The sequence below is a fragment of the Nicotiana sylvestris genome, chromosome 9, assembly GCF_000393655.2.
Source record: "Nicotiana sylvestris chromosome 9, ASM39365v2, whole genome shotgun sequence".
NCBI classification, from domain to species: domain Eukaryota; kingdom Viridiplantae; phylum Streptophyta; class Magnoliopsida; order Solanales; family Solanaceae; genus Nicotiana; species Nicotiana sylvestris.
Window position 1 is genome coordinate 189773751 of NC_091065.1, and position 14597 is coordinate 189788347.

Consider the following 14597-nt stretch of genomic DNA (forward strand, 5'->3'; position numbering starts at 1 on the left):
AATATCAAGGCAATATAATATTTCTTTCTTCTGCTCATCAACTTACTGCTCTTGAACTGTTCTTGCTTCATTACTTTCAAGGGTTCATCAGCTCGAGGGTATTGTCCAAGCATTGGTTTATTTTATATTCTTGTCAATTCCCATCACTTATCTCTAAATCAATCAATTGGTATTAAGTGAAATCACGTATCCCTAAAATCACATTAAAAGTTTAATTGTTACTCGAGTTTTAGGGTAAACAGTTTAGCGCCCACTACGGGGCTAAGGATAATAGTGATTGCTTAATATCAACCTTCATAACACACACTGCTTTTACGCTTGTTCTTGTGAGTATTTTTTATTTCAGGAATCAACATGTCGAACTCTCAAGTAGTACCCACTCATACTGATATCGGCCTTGGTCTTCATGGTAAAAATGACCACATAGTCGCCCCGGGAAACGGAGTGCCTCCGATCAATCCCGACGCACCATAGGCCGTAAATCGGATTGATGTCAATTCATGTGTCGCCTTTTGTGGAGATTTAGGCGCCAACCCTGAAAACAACATCCGCAGAGACGCTCGGGAAACCGAACAGAACTTGCAAAATGGTGAAGAAGGCGGAATTAGCCTTCGAATGATATTTGACTTGCTACAAACTCAGCAGGCTGCAATAGCGCAACTCCAGAATTGGGCACCAAACAGAATTGAACTCGATACGTCACAGGAAGTTGTTCATAGGGTCAATTTTGTACAGGAGAAATTGAACGATAATGTATTAGGAACTGACCCCTCCATCATGAGAATGCTCGAGGAGCTCATTAAATGGATAGAATTAGGTGAAAGGAAAATCGAGGCCAATGACAAAAAAGTGGAAACGTACAACTCACGAGTTGACCAAATACCGGGGAATCCCCGATCCTAAAGGGTTTGGATTTGAAGAAGTTCGTGTAGAAGCCTTTTTCTAAAAGTGCGGCTCCGAAACCCATTCCTAAGAAGTTTCGTATGCCGAACATACCTATGTACAATGGTACCACCGATCCTAATGAACACATCACTTCATACGCAAGCGGAATAAAAGGGAAATGACTTAGAAGATGATGAGATTGAATCTGTTTTGTTGAAAAAATTTGGGGAAACTTTATCGAAGGGGGCAATGATATGGTACCACAATTTGCCACCCAATTCTGTTGATTCTTTCGCCACGCTCGATGATTCATTCGTAAAGGCACACCTCAGAGCAATAAAGGTCGCGACCAGGAAGTCGGACCTCTTCAAAGTGAGATAGAAGGACAATGAAATGCTAAGGGAGTTCGTATCTCAATTTTAAATGGAACACATGGACCTACCCCCGGTTACAGATGATTGGGCCGTCCAAGCCTTTACTCAAACTTTGAACGAGCGAAGCTCGATAGTATCACATCACCTAAAGCAGAATTTGATTGAATATCCAGCAGTGACCTGGGCCGACGTGCATAATCGGTACCAATCAAAGATCAGATTCGAGGATGAACAGTTGGGAGCTCCATCCGGTTCCGTTTACCCAAACAGGTCCAAAGGCAGGATTCAAAGGGACATCGACATAGAGCCCTAATCGAACAGAGATTGATACCAATCATATAGCACAGATGAAGGAACAATAGACCGGGACGTAATCCTGTTTAAAATGATCGAGGTCAAAATTCTCTAGGGCTCATGAGTAATAATGACTTTGATAAAAACGTCTAGTTTAAGGAGGCACCACAGTTATCGAAATACAACTTCAACATCGATGTTTCAGGTATTATGTTGGCCATTGGATGAATCAAGGATACTAGGTGGCCTAGACCCCTGCAAACCGATCTAGCTCAAAGGAATCCGAATCAAATGTGCAAGTACCATGGAAACCATGGTCACAGAATCGAGGACTGCAGAAAATTAAGGGAGGAGGTAACTCGTTTATTCAACGAGGGTCATCTTCGAGAATTTTTGAGTGACCGATCAAAAAATCACTTTAGAGATAGGGATGCAAACAGGAAAAACAAACAGGAGGAACCACAACACGTGATTCATATGATCGTCGGGGGGGGGGGGTCGATATCCCTCGTGGACCGACATTTAAACTCACCAAAGTCACTATTACAAGGGAGAAGCGTATCGGGACTACGTACCAAAAAATACCTTATCTTTCAACGATGAGGATGCAGAAGGAATGGAACAACCTCACAATGACGCACTGATAATATCTATACTTATGAATAAAATTCAAGTTAAACGTGTGTTGGTTGATCCAGTTAGCTTCGCGAATATTATTCAATCGAGGATCGTGGAGCTACTCGGTCTTCACTCTTCAGGATCAGATCGTGCTTGCAGCTCGAGTGCTAAACGTTTTCAATATGGCAAGTGAAACCACCAAAGGGGAAATCATGTTGCCAGTAAACGTGGTCGGAACTATCCAAGAAACGAAGTTCCACGTGATTGAAGGAGATATGAGGTATAATGCGCCACTCGGAAGACCTTGGATCCATAATATGAGGGTATTACCTTCGATGCTTCATCAAGTCTTGAAGTTCCCAACACCGAAAGGAGTCAAGATGGTGTACAACGAGCAACCAGCAGCCAAAGAGATGTTTGCAATTGATGAAGTAATACCGGTATCGGCACTAACATCAGTAAAGGGACCATAATCAAAGGAAACATAAGATGTCAAATAGAAACCACAGTCGCCGACCTCGACCAGATTGGAACAACAGAAAATTATCGAAGATGATGATTGTATGATACCTCGAATATTCATAATCCCCGATGATTCCAATGCCACAAAATCGACGGTCGAAGCGTTGGAGAAAGTCATACTGATCGAGCATCTGCCTGATCGAAAGGTATACCTGAGTATGGGGTTAACTCTCGAGCTTAGGGAAAAACTCGGTAAATTCCTTATTAAAAATATGGATTGTTTTGTTTGGTCCCACCTTGACATGACAGGGATCCCACTGAAGATCACCGCTCATCGATTGAGTTTGGACCCGAAGTTCAGACCGGTAAAGCAAAAGAGAAGTCCATAGTCCGAGGTAAAGCATGCATTCATCAAGGACGAGGTAACCAAACTTCTCAAAATAGGGTCCATCCAGGAAGTAAAATATCCCGAGTGGTTAGAGAACATAGTTGTAGTCCCCAAGAAGGGGAATAAACTTAGAATGTCTGTAGATTACAAAGACTTAAATAAAACATTCCTTAAAGACTCTTTTCCACTACCGAATATCGATCACATGATCGATGCCACGGCCGGCCACGAGATCCTCAGCTTTCTTGATGCCTACTCTGGGTACAACCAAATAAAAATAAACCCCAAGGATCAGGAAAAGACCTCGTTTATCACTAAGTAAGGTACTTATTGCTATAATGTAATGTCGTTTGGGCTAAAAAATGTTGGTGCTACTTATCAATGCCTAGTGAACCGTATATTCGAATAACAAATAGGTAAATCAATGGAGCTTTATATTGATGACATACTAGTTAAGTCCCTGCGCGCAGAGGACCATTTGACACATTTCCAGGAAACCTTCGACATATTGAGACATGACAACATGAAGCTCAACCCCGAGAAATGTACATTCACAGTTGGTTCAGGCAAGTTCCTTGGATTTATGGTATCAAATCAGGGAATCAAGATCAACCCCAATAAAATCAAGGCAATCAAAGACATCACAGCCGTGGATAGTGTTAAAGTCGTACAAAGGCTAACAGGACGGATAGCTGATTAAGGCCAGTTCATCTCGAGATCTTCTGATCGAAGCCATAGGTTCTTCTCACTTCTAAAAAAGAAGAACAATTTTACTTGGACCCCGGAATGCCAACATGCATTGGAAGAATTAAAGTGGTACCTTTCGAGCGCACCATTGCTTCATACTCCGAAAGCGGACGACAAACTCTACTTATATTTGGCAGTCTCGAAGGTCACAATAAGTGGTGTCTTAGTTCGAGAAGAACAAGGCACACAAGTTTCCTGTTTACTATGTTAGCCGAACTTTAGGTGAAATAGAGACTCGGTACCCACACTTAGAAAAACTAGAGCTTGCTCTAAGAGCCTCTAGGAAAATTAAAACCATATTTTCAATGTCACCCAATTTATGTTGTAACCACTTATTCCCTTCGCAACATTTTTCACAAGCCCGAGCTCTCGAGTCGACTAGCCAAATGGGCCATCAAAATTAGTGGGTACGATATCGAGTATTAACCCTGAACGGCCATCAAGTCTCAAATCTTAGCAGACTTCGTGGCCAACGTCACACCAGTCCTCGTGCCTGAGGTCGAAAAGGAGCTATTGCTAAAATCGAGCATATCCTCGGGGGTGTGGACCCTTTTCATAGATGGTTCTTCAAATGTGAAGGGATCTGGGCTAGGCATCATTCTGAAGCCACACACATGCAATACAATTAGACAATCTATCAAAACCCCTAAGTTGACTAACAATGAGGCCATGATTGCAGGTCTCGAGCTGGCTAAAAGTTTAGGAGAAGAGGTCATCGAGGCCAAGTGTGATTCCCAGCTCCTGGTTAACCAGGTCAACAAAACCTTTGAAGTCCAAGAAGATCGAATGTAAAGGTACTTGGATAAATTGCAGGTAACCTTACACCGGTTCAAAGAATGGACCTTACAGCATGTAATCGAGAATAGAATGGTGAGGCCGATGCCCTGGCAAACTTAGGGTCATCAGTCGAAGATCATGAAATTAGCTCGGGAAGTATCGTACAACTTTCAAAATCGATGGTCGAAGAAAGCCATGCCGAAATAAACTCCACAAGCCTGGCTTGGGATTGGAGGAACAAATATATCGATTATCTAAAGAATGGGAAGCTTCCATCGGGCTCTAAGAAATCGAGGACCCTTCAAACGTAAACTGCACGATTTACATTGGCCGAAGATGGAACATTGTACAGAAGGATGTTCGATGGTCCGTTGGAAATATGCTTGGGTTCGGGAGACACCAACTACATCCTACAAGAAATTCACGAGGGCACTTGCAGGAACCATTTCGGTGCTGAATCAATGGTTCACAAATTCATCAAAGCAGGATATTATTGGGACAGTATGGAAAAAGATACTAAGGAGTTCATTCGAAAATGTGAAAAATGCCAAAGGCATGCGCCGATGATCCACAAACCCAGAGAGCAACTGCATTAAATCTTATCACCGTGGACATTAATGAAATAGGAGATGGACATCGTTGATCCTCTGCCATCAGCCCTAGGTGAAGCTAAATTCATTTTATTTATGATTGATTATTTCTGTAAATGGGTTGAAGCACAGGCTTTCGAGAAAGTTAGAGGGAATGAAGTTATAGACTTCATCTAGGATCACATCGTATGCCGATTCGGGATACCCGCCGATTCAACACAAAGACTTCAGGTTTTAAAGCACACGTTGCACTCTTTTCCCCTTAGATCGGTTTTTGTCCCAAATGGGTTTTTTCGGCGAGGTTTTCAACGAGGCAACAATTATATGTGATACATGAGGACATTTCAACAGTATCTGAGGCTTCTTTACAATCAACCTCGAATACTGGGGAGAATCACCCTCGGATGCTATGTTTTCAAAAAAGATGTTTCGTATCAGCAGGGTCTCGATAGGATAATTTTATAAAAGGCCAATCAGTCAAACGAACCTTGCCCATGTAGATTGCCCGAGCCCTAATGACAAAACATGTACGCATGAATGATTTATTGGAAGAAGTACTTTTTCCTTATTAGATGTTCCATGCCTTAGTGAAGTTTTTACTTTACAATTTTGTACTTACGATATTTTATAGAAACAAGCTCAAGAGCCAATCGCAACTGATGCCCGAGAAATTAAACCCGTACTCGGGGACTGTCGTCCGAAAATTGACACGCTCGAATTGTTAAACTTCAAAATCTTAAGATCTTAAAAAGGCAATCCTCGATTTTATAATCCACGGCCACCCCACTCGGGGGACTAATACTTCGAACAAGTGTGAAGTATAATCGATAAACAAGTCCAATGGAATATCAAGTTAAAGGCCACGGCCAAACTAACACGGTTCGAAGACGTCCGAATTCTGTAATAAAACAGGCCTTCAAATATTTTCACAAAATTGGTTAAACAAGGCTACCCTCGGCAAAATTACAAAGGGTTGAGATAGCATCAACCCTCGAAAACCTTAAGGGGTACTAAATTATTCGAACTCTCGAACAAAATTATGCTAAGGCATAACAAAGTTTTCGATAACTCTAACCCTCGAGAATCCTAATGGTTAGCCTTTGCATGGCTTTCATGTTGTCCACTAACATGATATCCTCGATAGCTTTGATCTTGTTGGGGTTGATCTCGATCCCTCGGTTGGATACCATGAACCTGAGAAATTTACCTGATCCGGCTCCAAACGCACATTTTCCGGATTCAGTTTCATATTGTACTTCTTCAATATACTGAAGGTTTCCTGCAAATGCTTTAAATTATCCTCTGCTCGTAGGGACTTAACTAACATATTATCAATGTAAACCTCCATGGATTTCCCTATTTGTTTTTCGAACATCCGGTTTACTAGGCATTGGTAAGTGGCATCGGCATTTTCTAATCCAAATGGCATTACGTTATAGCAGTATGTGCCATACTTTGTGATGAAGGAGGTCTTTTCCTGATCATCCGGGTTCATTCCTATTTGGTTGTACCCGGAGTAGGCATCGAAAAAACTGAGGATCTCGTGACCGACCATGGCATCGATCATGTGATCGATGTTAGGAAAAGGGAAAGAGTCCTTAGGACATGCCTTATTTAAATCTTTATAATCCACACACATTTCAGTTTGTTCCCTTTTTAGTGACTACTACTACGTTTGCTAACCATTCCGAGTATTTGACTTCCCGATTGGACCTTATTTTAAGGAGTTTAGTTATATGGTCCTTGATGAAAGCATGTTTGATCTCGGACTGGGATCTCCTTTTCTACTTGACCGAATGAAATTTTGGGTCCAATCTCAGCTTGTGAGTGGTGATCTCCAGTGCGATCCATGTCATGTCGAGATGGGACCAAGCAAAACAATCTATGTTAGCTATAAGAAATTGAATGAGTTTTTTTCTGAGCTCGGGAGTTAACCTTGTGCCTAGGTATACCTTTCGATCGGGCAGATATTCGATCAATATGACCTGCTCTAGCTCTTCGACCGTTGACTTAGTTGCATCGGAATCATCAGGGACTATAAAGGATCGAGAAACCGAGTAGTCATCGTCTTTGTCAGTCCCCTACTTGTCTGGTTGGGTCGAGGCTGGCATCGATGATTGCTATTTGGATTCCTATTTTGCTTCTGCACTTGTTTCCTTTGACGACAAGAGTGTTGATGTCGAAATTACTTCATCGACAACAAACATCTCCTTTGCGTCTGGTTGTTCTTTGTCGATCATCTTAATCCTCCCGGCGTCGGGAATTTCAACACTTGGTGAAAGGTCGAAGTTACTGCCCTTATGTTGTGGATCCATGGCCTCCCAAACAGGGCATTGTATCTCATGTCACCTTTGATCACATAAAACTTGGCTTCCTGTATGGTCCCAGTGGCATTGATTGGTAATGTTATTTCCCCTTTAGTGGTTTCACATACCATGTTAAATCCATTCAGGACTTAGACTACGGGCATGATTTGATCTTGTAGATCGAGTTGTTCTACGACTCTCAATCGGATAATGTTGGCCGAGCTACCTGGATCAATTAACACACACTTAACCCGAGATTTATTTATGAGTACAGATATTACTAGAGCATCGTTGTGATGTTGCACGATCCCCTCTACATCCTTGTCTCTGAAAGACAAGGTTCCTTCCGGTATATAATCTCGAGTCCATTTTTCCCTTGTGATGGACACTTTGGTGCATTTCAACATCGGTCCTTGAGGGACATCGACTCCACCGATGATCATGTTGATAATGTGTTGAGGTTCTTCTGGTTCGGTTTGTTTGTTAGAGTCCCTATTTCTGAAATGATTCTTGGCTCAGTTGCTCAGGAATTCTCGAAGGTGCCCGTTGTTGAATAACCATGCTACTTCTTCTCTCAATTGTTGACAATCCTCCATTATGTGGCTATGAGTGCCATAATATTTGCACATTTGGTTGGGATCGCTTTGGGCTGGATCGGTTTGTAAAGGTCGAGGCCATTTGGTATCTTTGATATAGTCGATAGCCGGTACGATGGCAGCCGCATCAACATTAAAGTTGTATTCCAATAATCGTGGTGCTTCTTTAGGTCCGATAGGCCTATCAAAGCCATTCTTTCTCATGAGCCCTCGAGAGCTCTGACCTGGATCGCTTCTCCTTTCATTTCTCATAGAACTTCACCCAGATCTGCTGCTTCTACGATCTCCATTATATGGAAGGTAACGATCTCTGTTCGACCTCAGTTCTAAGTCAATATCTCTCTTGATTCTGTCGATGGGTCTGACAGGATAAACAGACCCGGAAGGAGCCCCAAGTCGATCGTCTTCGACCCTGATCTTTGATTGGTACTGATTGTGCATATTAGCCCAAGTAATAGCTGGGTATTCTATCAGATTCTGCTTTAACTGTTGTGAAGTCACCAAGCTTTGAATAACGAGTCCTTGGGTGAAGGCTTTAACGGCCCAATTATTAGTGACCGGTGGTAGGTCCATCTGTTCCATTTGAAATCGAGACACGAATTCTCGGAGCATTTCATTGTCCTTCTGTCGTACCTTGAAAAGGTTTGACTTCCTTGTCTCTACCTTGATGGCCCCGACGTGTGCTTTTACTAAAGAATCTGCAAGCATAAAAAATGAGTCAATAGAATTAGGTGGTAAATTGTGATACCATATCATAGCTCCCTTTGACATAGTCTCTCCGAATTTCTTTAGTAGGACAAATTCGATCTCATTATCCTCTAGATCATTCCCTTTGATGGCACATATGTAAGAGGTGACATGCTCGTTCGAGTCAGTCGTACCATTGTATTTAGGAATATCGAGCATGCGAAACTTCTTGGGGATCGACTTAGGAGCCTCACTCGGGGGAAAAGGTTTTTGCACGAACTTTTTGGAGTCCAGGCCCTTCAATATCGGCGGTGCCCCCGGGATTTGATCGACCCTAGAGTTGTAAGTTTTCACCTTCTTGTCGTTTGCCTCAATCTTCTTTTCCCCCAAATCAATTCGTTTTTTCAGTTCCTCGAGCATCTTCATGATTACAGGATTGGTCCCCGATTCTTTCTCGTTCAATCTCCTTGAGACCGATTCAGCTTTGTAGACAACTTCCTAGGATGGCTCAGGCTCAATCCTACTCGGTGGACGATTCTGGTTCTGGAGCTGGGCTATTGCCGCCTATTAAGCCTGCAACATTTCGAAAATCACCTGCAAGTTGATTCCGCCATCTTCGTTGCCATGTGTGCTTTGGGCGGCTGATCGAACATCCCACGGACGCTGTCCTCCGGATTGGTGGCAAAATTTACGTTGATGGCTACATGTGAGCTGATATCGATTGGATCTACATCCGGGACTCCATCGAGATCGACCGGGGGTACGTCGTTCCTCGATGATATGTTATTATTTTCGCCGTGATGGCCAAAATCATTATCAAAGTATAGGGGTGCTAACTGAGAGTTCAACATTTTGGTCTTGGAATCAAAGACACTCCAAAGAACAAGTGTAAAATAGTGTGTGTTATGAAAGTTTGTACCAAGTAACCACTATTATCCTTAGCCCCACGATGAGCGCCAAATTATTTACCCTCAAAATTGGATAACAATTGAATTTATACGCGATTTTAAAAATACATGATATAACTTAATACCAATTGAGAAAACAGATTAATATTGAAATCAATGACGGAAAAGTGAATGCAAACCGCAAAAATTGAACAATGTTAGCCTTGAAGGTTAGTCACCCTCGAGCCAGAATGTGCCTCAATCGATATTAGAACAGAAGAATAAGATAATAAGAACTACAAATAACAGTGTATTGCCTTTGTATGCATATTACAATGTCTATTACAAATAATCAGATCCCCTTTATATAGTAGGGGAGTGCTACTTTAGAAACAATTCTACAAAAGGTAAGAAATCTCATGATTTGCTAATTAGTCGGTCACTCGTTGATATGCGCCGAGATTCCCCCCCGTGATATCCGACCGGTTACGGATATTTCGGCCTTCCATTATTTGGTCCGATAATATTTCCTTGAACTTGATCGGAGTCGGGGTCGGTTCCGGAGCTACGAGCTCGATGGTCTTGAATACGCATGCTCTAATCTTCTTGCCTTAGTTCGATATAATCCGGGATCGATCTTTAACCCATCACGTTTCAACCCCGATCTGTCATGCAATAGATGAGCCCGATTTCGACCATATACAATAATGAATGTAAACTTTCTTTACAAGTAGTTTGAGCGCCTCCCCGCCCCTCAAATCCATACTCAATTTTTTTAATATGTTGGACTTTTATATATCTCAAAATTATCCCAGAAGGATTCATATTTTAGATGCAAGTGTATGTACATACAAATTAGCATAAGTCCACCATTTTATCTAACGAATAAATTTCATTGCACAAATTTAAATATTCTTATTCCACAAGACTGATCTATTCTCTTATTTAATTTTATGTAATAACAATTTTCAATATTTTTATATTTGTAAATAGGTCACTTAATCCCTAATGTAGGATACAATCTTACACTATATAACACTTTCATACCTCATAAAACAAACGTAATGTAACTACAAATAATATCACCTAAATTTTTTGGCACTGACTGAAATTGACTGGGAATACGTTTATAGAGACTAATACACATGTATACATATATATTTTTTCGAAGTTATTGGGAACAGGTGAACCCCTACCCAAAGGGTAGGTTTGCCTTTGTCAAAAGGAAAAAAAGTGAAGGAAAAGAAAGAAAAAAAAGAAGCAGTGGCTTATAGTAAAGCCCACACACAAGATATTAAATAGTCAGCACAATTTTATTCACTCAAAGATTAAACACCAGAACTCCCGCTTACAAAGTACTTAAAATTCAAGATTTAGAGGCATTTTTTATTCCCTCGGCATTACAAATCCTAACATTACTTTACATAGCATAAAACATAGGATTTGAGCACATTACATTACATTTGATTTTACATTTCTTAGGCATATTGCTGCCTACCAGATCTAGCTCCTGGTCCAAAAACATTCAACTCATCCCTGTTGTACTTCAGACTCCTTGCCTCTTGTCTCGAAATCTGGTACGAGTTCATCAGAACTTCCTCGGGCATGGCTCGGATGGCGGACAATCTCCCGGCTAACGGGCTGGTCATGGCGTTGTCGTTGGTTTTGAAGGTAATGTACTCGAGCCCTTGTTCGCCTGCCCTCTTCACCAACGCGAAGTTCTGAGGCACGACGAGTAGCTGGCCCTGCCTTACCTCGTCGTCAAACACGGATCGCCCGGCGTTTCCTACCACCTGAATTCGGCCGCTTCCTCGGATAATGTAGATGATTGCGTGTGCGTTCATGTTCCAGTGTGGTGCCACTATAGCATTCTGCAAAACCATGCAACAAAATGTCAAACATTCATATATACTAGCTCCACTTGTCATTGATATCCCAATTTATAACATTCATATATATATATTTGTGTAGTTAATTATCCTTTCAGGGGTCTTGATTGAGAAACATGTTATACATGATTATAATATAAAGATTAATAATACAGGGATTAGTAATGAATATTTTTTATTGAGTGTTTGGTTCGTTGTATTAAACTCTTGATATAATTGTCACGTTAAGGGATAAGGAATTACCCGGTAGAGGGTTCCTCTTTCAGCACTGAGTTGGAGAAAGTTAAGGACAGGGAGAGTCAAACCGTTGACTGTGCTAATGCGACCGCCACGTGGATTGTACACGTCAGCTCTAGTAGGATGGCCAATGTTCTCTCTCAACTTCATTGTGCAAAAAGTTTCCTCCAACCCATTCAAAGGCCAGCTTCCTCCTCTTCTACCTTGTTGCCATTGTTGTTGTTGTTGTTCTTCTTCTGATTCTTCGGGTTGGAGAAACCGAAGGTTCTCCGCCCGAACGATGACTCCCCTTTCCGGGGCTTGTTCTTGTAGTCTCCTAATTATTTCAGGATCGACGTTGAAAGCGTCGGACAAAAGCTGAGCGTCGAATCCGCTCAAGATGCTGCCTCCTCTCTCTTGTTCACCTCTTCTTCCTAGGCCAGCAGCTCCCTCTTGTTGTCTTCCTAACATTTGTTGTTGTACACCACGTTGAGGGTTTCCAGCAAGGAAGAATTTCTGCAAATTGAAATTCAGTCAAACAATTACCATGACTTTGTTACAATTTATGTCTAAAAAGTTAAAATTAGATCGGAGCATCTCATAGTCTACTTTAACATTAAAAATGATACTACTAAAAACGTTGAATGGTTCTAGTGAGGGCCTTGTTATTGGTACCAAATAGTGTCGTTCTATGTTACTCGAACTCTCTAAAACTGTTGTCACATTCATATCTTATATCGGATCCTCTAAATATGCATTCTTTTGGATAATCTGATACACACTGGATGTTGCTGGAACTCTGTCACCACATCCATATCAGATCCTCCAAAAATACACCTCCAAAAATGCACTACTTGGAGGATCCGACACACATCGGACGTTGCTCAGCCTCTCCAAAAATACTGCATGCTGCCAAACCCGAATCAAAGCTTTCGGAGGATTGTACTGTCACCACACCCATATCAGATCCTCCAAAAATGCACTACTTGGAGGATCCGTCACACATAGGACATTGCTCAGCCTCTCCAAAAATGCTGTCACACCCGAATCAAATCCTCCTAAGGATCCGACACACACCGAACGGCCATTTTAAGAGTCCCGGCATAACCATTTCAGTTTTCAGTGTTCTGTTTTAGTAATATTATTCTTCATTTTGTTTTCCTTAAAACACAAACTGAGTATAGAAAATGAACATTAAGACAATTCAAGAATCAGCAGTTACTTACCCTGAAGGTGAGATCAAGTTGATTAGCCTGGTTAGAAGTGTCAATAAGTGAGACACTAATAATTGGTTCTTCACCATCATTGTAAGTCCAATGAGTAACACCAGCAGGCAAAGCAAGAATATCACCAGCTCTAAAACGTCTAACTTTCTGGTGACGGTCATTGAATCTCTGTCCTGCTTCTCCTCTTTCTCCCCTTTCTCCCCTCCTCGATTGTGCCGACTCTGTCTCGAATGTCTCAGCACAACCCGGGAACACAGTCGAATGCACTCCACTTCCTGCATTCGATCAGATTTTTTAGTCACGCAAAAATTATGACATATTTACAACCATTACAAAGAAAAAACCATAACACACATGCTCTCTCTATCCCACTGTCCCATTTTATGTGAAAATATTTTACTCAAATACAAATATTTTTAAACAGTAAATACATACTACAAACAGAGGCGAAGACAGAATTTCAGGGGGTTTCAGAAAAAAAGTTAAAAGAAATTTTTGTCAAGTGAGAATTGAACCAATGGCCTCCAAAAATTCTGAACCCATTGACCATTGAGGTTTGCTTTTGGGCCTTTGTAAAGTAATTTATATAATATATAGAGGCACAAAACGAATTTTTCGTTATATATACAGTGCAATTTTGGGGCGAAAGGAGTTCGGTGAACCCATTCCGCCCCTGATTACACAAAATAGTCACAATAGTTAGTATTTAGTTATATAAAATATTTCATAAATATGAAAGGGAGTTGTGGTCAAACAAAAGTGTGAAAAGTAATTGTGTTACATAAACTAAAACACATAAAGCATATATACTAGCCTTGAATTATGTAGATGAGCTGGGGAGTGTTGCTGTAGTAAGGCAACAAAAGCCCGTTTCGTCGGATTTCATGCCTAACGGCTTGAACTCCCGCGCACTCAAATTGTTCCTGAGTATGATCCCAGAACTCGGTGACACCAGCCTCAGACTCGAACCTACGAGTAGGTTCTTGAGCATTCAGGCGCTCGATCCGACACTCAGTTCTGGACCTGAGCGCCCGATGTTGCTGCTGCTGTTGAAGCCTCCGCCAAACTTGCTGGTGCTCAAAGATCTGAGCAAAAGTACCATGAAAAAGAAAGAGGAAACAAAGGCTAAAACAAATGAGAGAGGGATTAGAAGCCATTGTTTTTTGCTCTATTTCACTTACTGTTTTTGTGCTGATGGGAAATGGAGAAGAGAAAGGGTGAGAATATATAGGGAAGGAATTCAAGATTAAGGTTTGACACGTACTTGTTTGCATGGATAAAAGGGTTGATTGGTTTACACATACGTAGAGGATTTGTGGTAATGTGGCGAATGGTTTCTGCATGCAGAAAAGAGACATTTCTTTTGTGTTTGTATTTGCATGTGATTTGTATTTTTTCACTAACACTTGTTTTCGCTTTTGATTAGAAGTTTCAACTAATATATTCATCTATCATTTCCTCGTTGTAATAATTACCTTGTCCTCTCAATTTATATACATCGTTAATATAAATAAATTTTTTACACTAAAATTATCCAAAAATTATTTACTGAAAATCCTTCGTAAAAAGTGAAATTTCTACTCTTGAAAATATAAGGGATAAAAGTGACTTGAAAATATAAAAATTTCTTACACTATCAGTATATAGTTAAAGTA

General features: G+C 41.1%; 1 protein-coding gene across 1 annotated transcript; it reads right to left on the reverse strand.

Annotated features, from left to right (window-relative positions):
* Window positions 1–11089: 11089 nt before the first annotated feature.
* On the reverse strand, window positions 11090–14099 carry LOC104216613 (11S globulin seed storage protein Ana o 2.0101-like). Its single transcript, XM_070158437.1, has 5 exons — window positions 13753–14099; window positions 12943–13213; window positions 12205–12232; window positions 11744–12168; window positions 11090–11482 (listed from the first exon to the last, which is right to left on the reverse strand). Exons 1-5 carry the CDS (start codon window positions 14097–14099, stop codon window positions 11090–11092), a joined length of 1464 nt encoding a protein of 487 aa, XP_070014538.1.
* Window positions 14100–14597: the final 498 nt, after the last annotated feature.